Source organism: Populus trichocarpa, chromosome 19 (assembly GCF_000002775.5).
Source record: "Populus trichocarpa isolate Nisqually-1 chromosome 19, P.trichocarpa_v4.1, whole genome shotgun sequence".
NCBI lineage: Eukaryota > Viridiplantae > Streptophyta > Magnoliopsida > Malpighiales > Salicaceae > Populus > Populus trichocarpa.
In genome coordinates, this window is record NC_037303.2 from 5,829,574 (window position 1) to 5,838,371 (window position 8,798).

Sequence of the window (8,798 nt, forward strand, 5' to 3'; positions counted from 1 at the left end):
GAGAAGAAGCACTCTCCCTCGACGCATGCTTCCTTCCTTGCTTGCTTCCTTGCCTCTTCGGTCAAAGATGAAAAGAGAGAGAGAAAGAGAGAAAGAAACTGAGGAGAGCAAGTTACAAAGGCAGTGAAACATGAAAAACAAAACGTTAAAAATTAAAACAAAAAACCAACAACGCAACAACAACCTTGGCTTTGCTTTGCTTTTTATTATTTTTATTAATGAAAAACTAATTAATTAATAACATCAATGGATGGATCGATTCCACCATTAGAATTCCTCAAGCCTCTCCCTCTCCCTCTCTAGAGAGAGAAACATTAAAGAACAATACTAATCTTTTTCATGTTTTACCATCATAAACAAAAACCAAAACCAAAACCATGGATGAATAGAAGATAGAGAAAGATATAGCTGCTTTACTTTAAAGAGGAAAAAGAAAATCTGAAGATTTGAGCTTTTCAGAGAGAAAGAAACTACTGCTTCTTTAAACTGATCTGATCGGCTCCAGTTTTATCTCTGCGTGAGAGAGAGAATTCAGCCATTCAAGGTGAGACCCACAAGCAAAGAGACTTCCTTTTTTTTCTTTGTTGAAATGAAATTTATGCTGGTTTGATTTGATGGTGAATTTATATTTTGGTTAAGGATTGATGCCTTTGACTTCATTGCATGATTGGATCTGTATCCTTTCTGGGTTCTTCTTGTCCTTGCATCTCGATTTATCGCATGTTAGATTTGATGTTTCTTTTTGTCTATGTCCAATCTGTTGCCACATGAAGTTGGTGTTATTACTTAGTTGCAATTTATGTTAATTAATTAACAACTTGTTTTGACAGTTTATTGTTTTTTTTCTTTTTTATCTGCTTTAATTGATTGGTGTTGCAGAAGGAAAACCAACCCAGTTCTCTCTCTCTCTCTTTTTTCAAAAAGAAAAAAAGAAAAAGAAGAATGGTTTTTAGAGATGTTATCAAGGAACCAAAGGTGAAGGTGGAAAGGGCAGATTGTGATTCATCTGTTATGGTTGGTTTGCAAAATTGCGTTATTTTGCAGCCTCTCGTGAACGTAGAGCAAGACTTGGGACTTTTCCAGAAGAATTTGCATTTACTGGCTTATTTTCTCTCAGAGAGAAATAATAACCATTCGGAAAATGTTGGTGTTGGTTTGTTGGAAAGAGAGAGTTTGAATTCTGATTATGAACCTATGGATACGGGAGAGAATCGTGATGGGCAAGCTTCCGAAGACAGTCTCTTGCCTGGTCTTTATGATGACGCTGCAATAGATATTTTGGCATGGAGTTGCAGATCGGATTACCCCAATTTTGCTTGTCTGAATAAGAAATTCAAAGCACTGATTGAAAGTGGGTGTTTATATAAAGTGAGGCGGCATCTTGGTGTTACTGAACACTGGATTTATTTAGCTTGTATTTTGATGCCTTGGGAAGCTTTTGATCCTGCAAGGCAGAGATGGATGCGATTACCCAGGATGCCTTGCGACGAATGCTTCACTTATGCCGATAAGGAGTCTCTTGCAGTAGGAACTCAGCTACTTGTTTTTGGGCGTGAGTTGTTAGGATTTGCTGTTTGGATGTATAGCTTGCTTACCCATGACTGGTCCAGATGCCCTCCAATGAACTTACCCCGTTGTTTGTTTGGTTCAAGCAGCCTCGGGGAAATTGCTATTGTTGCTGGAGGAAGCGACAAGAACGGATGTATTATGAGATCTGCTGAGCTTTATAACTCTGAACTGGGTACCTGGGTAACTTTGCCAGATATGAACTTGCCCAGGAAACTGTGTTCTGGCTTTTTTATGGATGGGAAGTTCTATGTCATCGGGGGCATGTCAAGCCAAACTGATTGTTTAAGTTGTGGTGAAGAGTATAACATTGAGACAAGGACATGGAGGAGGATAGAGAACATGTACCCTCTTCCCAGTGCAGGTCATCCTGCCATGCGTTCTCCTCCACTGGTCGCTGTTGTAAATAATCAACTTTATTCCGCTGATCAAGCAACCAATGAGGTAAAGAGCTACAACAAAACTAATAATTCGTGGAGTGTTGTGAAGAGGTTGCCAGTTAGGGCTGACTCTTCTAATGGCTGGGGATTAGCATTTAAAGCATGCGGTACCAGCTTATTGGTGATTGGAGGGCATAGAGGTCCTCAAGGTGAAGTTATTGTGCTACATACTTGGGATCCTCAGGACAGAAGCACAGACAGACCAGAATGGAATGTTCTTGCTGTCAAGGAGCGAGCCGGTGCCTTTGTGGCAAACTGTGCCGTAATGGGATGTTAATGCTCTGCTTCATTCCTATCCTTGGTGCAAAACCTTTGACTTACGGACAAAACCAAATGTTAAATTGATTGGGAAGGTGACACTTGTTTTGTCATTATCATTTTTATCGCGAAGTTTATGATGTTAACCTGTATTTTATTTCTATCTTGATGCATATTGATTTCATGGAACATAAAAGATGGTCGTTATCCTGTTGTGATTCCATTAAAGCAGGACCTTGAGAGGAAGAATTTGAAGGCAGTCCTATGCTTCAGAATTTTTTTATTTGAAGTGGCTGCTCTCAAGACTAAAACCTGGACACGTGATACCATGTGATTGTAAGCCCATAATTATGTATTTGTAACATTCCTGTATTTGAGTTGTTAAAGGTATTCAGATGATCATAACTGACCACACATTGACATTGAAAGTCATATGATATGGTCTAGATCTCATTATGCTCATTTCTGTGGATATTTTTTTGATGTGCTCTGAATTTTGTTAATTCTCACAGTTGATTCTCTTGGTTTTCGTATTTTTCCTTATTCATTTATAATGTAGCAGTAATCCTTATGGTTGTTTCATGCTTTGCATTTGTGGCCATGCTCTTCCGCTGCCCTACACTAAATTTCAGGTTTTGAAGCTCATGCCGTTCCAGCCTCCCTCCGGGGAGAAATTACTTGAAACTTAAGATCTGGGAAAACCTCATTAGGATCTGAACACCCTCTTTCTTGCCTGGTAGAGGTTTAAGGCTTGTTTTATTACAAATCTAGATGATTGGCTTTGGACATGATGCTTCCTGTCTGGTCTCTAAGTAAAGCAGAGTGTAGCTTAAACCTCACTATCTGGTTCCTTGGTTATTTGCTTAGAGATTAGAAAGACACAACGGGTGAGGCTTCTTGATTTTGACTCACAAATGTTCCATGGGAGCATGGACATGGCTTAACTGCTTTGACAAATATGCACAAATTACAGTATGATTCTTTCCATTTTAGATGGGAATCGGTTTATTTTTACAGGAGGAAGGGATGCAGGTCTGCTAACCTTGAAGTTCTGGTGCTCTTCATAATTTTTTAATGCATTTATGCACTATCTAATCTTGAGGCTTGTTTCTTTTGCGACTCTTCCCTCACCAGAGCAAGGTCCTTTCAGTAGGACAGTGATATCTTAGAGGTTCAACGATCCATAAAATGTTTGCCTGAAACTGTTTGAGGAAAGTCAAAGTTCAAATATGTCCTGCATTACATGTTTTTAGGGTTGAGGAAGGTCCCCCCTCCCTCTCAGAAGATAATGATTGGGGTGGTGGTGGGTGGCTGTCTCTGCGTAGAACTCCACTGCCAAATCTGATCTGATGACAGTGGTGGGTGGCTGTCTCTGCGTAAAACTCCACTGCCAAATCTGATCTGATGACACCACCACCCTTTAGATCCTCATTTGCTTTACGTACCAGCCTTTTTCAAAGGAGGTATCAGATGCCGTGACAGAGTCCCTCATTTATTTTGGTTTTAGCTACTTCTGTCAATTCAGTTTTAGCTGGCTGGCCTAAGTTGTTAAGTGGCAAGAAACTGAGTGCGGTGGAATGCTCTTCGCCAACGGTCCTTTGTTAGAGCCGTGAGAATGTTGGAATTGTGATATCTATTACATTTTAAAATATTTTTTTTATTTAAAAATTTATTAAATTAAAAAAAAATCATTTTTAATATTAATGTATTAAAACAATTTAAAAATATTTTAAAAAATTAATATTAAACAAAAATAAATTTAAAATAACACGATGCCCAAACACAGTCTTAAGTTGAATGCCATAATTGAATATATTTTTTTTATTAAAATTTGATTTTTTTTAAAGTAATTTTTTTAATATTTTAGATTGTTTTTAATATGCTCATATTAAAAAAAAATTAAAAATAAAAAAAATATTATTTTAATATATTTTTAAATAAAACTGCAAACTCAATGACTCAAAGATCGGCAGGGACCTATTGTTCAGCCACAAGTTTTTTTTTTTAAAAAAAGTTAGTCATTTTCATTAATCAGACCTTACATAAGCACCATCCTTCACAAAGTTGACTTGCATTACACTTGTATTTTTCCAAAACCCTCTACAGTGGTACAGAGCTGCTGGTGTTGACCTTGTAAGAAAATCTGTGTCTCGAATGTCTTCCAATCTTTTTAACCTGCAACAAGCTGTAAACCGTCACTCTCCTAGTCTTCTTGGAGGAGGAAAACGACATAAATGTCTTTAACGAGGCAAGATGCAGTGAACATAGGAAAGATGGTCAAGCATTTCAAAAGATCTACATACTAAAGCAATCTGAGCATCTCTCCAAAAGGCATCAATGGAATGCAATTTGACCACACAGCCTGAACATTTCGCAATCACCCCGGAAATAATTGTTAAGAAAAGAAAAGGGAAAATTGCATCAACTAATTACGATTAGAAGAGGAAACCAAATTTGGTGAATAATAGAGATACCACTCCATTGGTGATCGTCGCCTTTCTTTTAATGCATTCATACGCACCTTTTCTATGTCAAATTCTTTTTTTAGTTTAGCGTGGGTGTCCGGGCCAACTTGCGCACACCTCAACTAATCCCACGGGCCCTGAAGATTAACGACCATGTAAGCCTCTACTGGCCATCATATTCAAATTCTAATTACACAAGTTGTGGTGCATTGCTAATGCAGAATCCAAGAGACATCCTTGGCTTTTATGCCCTTTAGCAATAAAGCATCAAGGTGGAATCTGCCAGAGTAACCCGCTACCCGTATAATATCTAGCAGCCGATGTCATCTTGACATACCAAACTGCCATATTACAGAACCCAAAGTTTACTGTAGAATCCTGCATGCCAGTCACTACTGCATCAATTTACTATGACTCATCTCTAGGTGTCATTGAAGATCGAACAGTAGAAACTTTTAGAACCACTTCATGCGAACTGCTGAGGTCTACACGTCAAGATATCATCCCACTATGGACCTTTGTTTCTGACACTGTAATGGCCTTTCTGTCGGAAACAGATATCCTCCAAAAATAATCAAAGCACGGTTTTGCCTCGTCTTGCATTTTGGGGCTGTAGGTCCAACACATCGAGATTCTAAAACTATTACTAATCTCTCTTGGTTAGCATGGTGGGAACGAAACCAAGAAAATGGTCGGAGGGTGATTTAAAATCAGGTAGATAACTGATCTAACCTTTGACATAGTGAATAACCGATGGTATGGCTAAATATCCCATTTATGGATGATAAAATCACCAACACAGTAAAATATTCACATAGCAATGGGCATCTGAATTCAGTTTGACTTGTTTCACCATTATCCTATCCAAATCCATTCACTAATTCAAGCACTACTCACATTATCAGAAAATTGAAACAAATTTCAAAAACAGAGCTCACCTCTGTTCCTCAAGTTTGTTTTAGCTTAGGTCATTTTTGTAATCCTCAGGAATACATGAGATACTGAAAGCTAGTGTGCTCATGATAAAGCTGGAGCGAATCCTAGGCAGTTAGCAGTCAGACAACACTCTCTTCCTTTAAACATGAGATGACAGAAAACAATAGATTTGTCCCATGCATTTTGGCATTTTTCAAACTCTTCTCATTGCAAGTCTACTACATAAATCCAATGGCACCAAGCATATGTTATGCATAAATGATCATGACACTACTTGAAGTCCGTAGCTTCATAAATGTCTTGACTGTCAAATTTGTAGTTTCTTAAAAACTGTCATCCAACAATAAACAGTAGGGTTTTAATCAGCTTGATGAGATGAATAACGCAGGATAAAAGAAATGATTGAATTAGCACATACTTACACAAAGTATACATCAATCGATTGGGTGTTTATAAGACTGGCAAGACTTATAATGTGCAGAAAGCAAAAGCAGTGAAAGGAAAGCACTTGCTACAAAGATTGCATCAAAACACCGGTGATAGAAGTCAAACTGAATTTCTCCACCTAGACTTCTGTTATGATTATCCTGCCAAGGGATAACAGTTCAAAAAAATCAAAAATACGATTGAAAGCAGCCCAGTTAAGCAAAGAATAAATAACAAGTAGCCACAAATTAATCTGCATTCTTGTAATCTTTTAGCTTTGCATTTATTAAGAAAGAAGATTGGTTTGGTAAATTTTCAGAAACTAAGAGGATTCGATCATCCAATTCCAAACAAAGTCAAAGATTGTGTGGTTACATGCAGAGCATAACAATTCATAGTACGAAATTTGTGGTAAACTGAAAACAAACAAATCTACATACACATCGATATTGTGCAAGTTAATTAACCAGAGAACAATACTTACTTATATTTTCAAGAGAATGAACAAAAGATCTACACATCTATTAAGAATTTGCTGTCTGAAATACTGGAAAAACTTGCCTAACAGGGTCAGGAATCATCACCTTGCAAAAACAATTGACATTCTAGTCTGGTAACACCATTTTTGTACTTATGTCTGACAATAAATAATCCAGTATTGAGTGCATGTGGTCTTATTTCAGTAACAGTTTTTGTTTTCCCTCTTTCTTCTAAAAATGAAATGCTCAACATGAGGACTTCCCAGAAGCTTCGGAAACAGATGTTATCCCCTAGTTGAACTGAGCCATTAAAAATACATGGGGATTTCAAGATAGCATATTTTAGCAATGCAAGACAATTTCAGCAACAACATTTAAGACATATTTGGGATAAACTAAGGACATTTCAGTATTCAGGAAATTGGGTTATCAAATTGATTTGAAAAGATGCTCAACAGTTTCCTTCACAAATACACAGAAGAGGAAAAAATGCTGAAGACAAGCATGCTGTTAAACAACAGATCATGCACTGCAAATATTCTTCTTCCAACTGCGGGGAAATTGCGACGCGATGCAACTGCAATTTCTACAACTTTCTTTTCATTCTGACAATAGGGATTCAAACAATTTCTGGTTCTACAGAAAGGTGTCCACTTGAAAGCTAAAAATTAATAGCATGTTCAAAGCAATTGTAGAAACATGGATAGAAAATACAAATAGATTGTTGACAAAAATTCATGAGCAGAATCAGTAATTTGACCTTGCATCAAAAACTTCCATACCTGTACTCAGTTGCTAAGCGTTTTCTTATCAGTAGTATAGAAGAGACAAAGTACATTCCCATAATTTCAGACAGGAAAAGTACAGTATTGCTTGAAGATCCACTCCCAACTCTGGAATCCGCAAAGAAGCACTGCATATTGCCAAACACTATACGTTGTTAAGGTAAGCTTCTTACTTCTCACTTGCAATCTATAAAACCATCAGCTTCAAAAGATTTTTACTATAAACTTAGAACAACCCCAGGCATCCATCTGTAGCAGTCATGTCAAAAGACTGCTACTTTAGGCTAGTGAGGACAACCAGTCTAGTTGCTAGTCATTATATATGTTAGAGGATAATATAAATTATATCTTGGGACCTCATCTAAAAACTTAAGTTTTTAGGTTGAATTGGTTCTTTGACATGGTATCAGAGTCTTGATGACCAAGCGGTTACAAGTTCGAATCTCACCATTTCTATTTATTTGATAAAAATCAAGCATAAGGTAATGTGGATCTGTGCAAGTTTCAAGCCCAAAGAGCTTTCACTTAAGGGGGTATGTTAGAGAATAATATAAATCATATATTGGGACCTTACCTAATAACTTAAGCTATTAGGTTGAGATGGTTCTTTGACAATATAATCAACTCTCATAGAGTTTGGAAAGCATTTTGTCATATGAATCCAGCACTCAGCTGGACTAATTAAAGCCATTCATAGATAAGCATGTTTAGCATTGTGACAGTAGTTGCTTTTCAAAGTGTTTTTTCGCTCGGAAATGCATTAAATAATATTTTTTTTATTTTTTTTAAAATCAACATATCAAAATGATTCAAAAACATAAAAAAAAATTATAATAATTTTAAGCAAAAAACAAAATTCAAATTTTTGGCAAACAACATTCTGGTCGCAATGCCAAATACCCCTCTAAGTAATCCAACATGACTCAAATTTGTCCCTCTTTCAGAGATTTCTTGCTGTCCAATGCTTGTTTACTTATCAAATAATAAAAGAAGAAAAAGAAAAAACAAAATACAGGTGCGCCTTGTAAATTTATCTCTTCAAAGAGTCCATGTCCTATTAAAATTAAGTCATGACTAGCAAATAAGAAAAGAAGAATCTCCAATACACAAATTACAAAAAGGAAATTGAAAGTAAAAGATCCTTCAAAAGATTTGTAATAAATCATCGAACTGATATAACAAACAAGATTCCAATGAATAACAGGGAAATGTACTGCACACCATAAATATATATGTAAGACAGCAGCTTCAGCCATGCAATACTTCATACAATTCTTTTGACACAAATATGTATCAGAAGACACTATAAAGACATGCATGCAAAAAATACAATTCTTGTAAATAGAGTATGAAAATCAGAGTAATTTTACACATGCAAGTAATCACATAAATAACTTTAGTTGAGGGTCAAGCAGCATTCACGTCACATGAATATGGCTTTTT

At 36.5% G+C, this 8,798-nt stretch overlaps 1 protein-coding gene and 1 long non-coding RNA gene across 2 annotated transcripts; one reads left to right on the top strand and one right to left on the bottom strand.

The window, feature by feature from the left end:
- On the top strand, positions 1-2,797 carry LOC7491076 (F-box/kelch-repeat protein At5g60570). Its single transcript, XM_024591557.2, has 3 exons — positions 1-544; positions 880-900; positions 932-2,797. The coding sequence occupies exon 3, from the start codon at positions 943-945 to the stop codon at positions 2,281-2,283; it is 1,341 nt and encodes a 446-aa protein (XP_024447325.1). The 5' UTR covers positions 1-544; positions 880-900; positions 932-942; the 3' UTR covers positions 2,284-2,797.
- Positions 2,798-4,914: 2,117 nt separating this feature from the next.
- Positions 4,915-7,573, bottom strand: LOC7459197 (uncharacterized). The gene is made up of 3 exons (XR_002979198.2): positions 7,353-7,573; positions 5,668-6,870; positions 4,915-5,589 (listed from the first exon to the last, which is right to left on the bottom strand). It is a non-coding gene; the product is annotated as an uncharacterized LOC7459197 (long non-coding RNA).
- Between the last annotated feature and the right edge of the window lie 1,225 nt (positions 7,574-8,798).

Excerpts from the sequence above, each read along its gene's own strand:
- LOC7491076 (XM_024591557.2), top strand. The coding sequence starts at position 943 with ATGGTTTTTAGAGATGTTATCAAGGAACCAAAGGTGAAGGTGGAAAGG.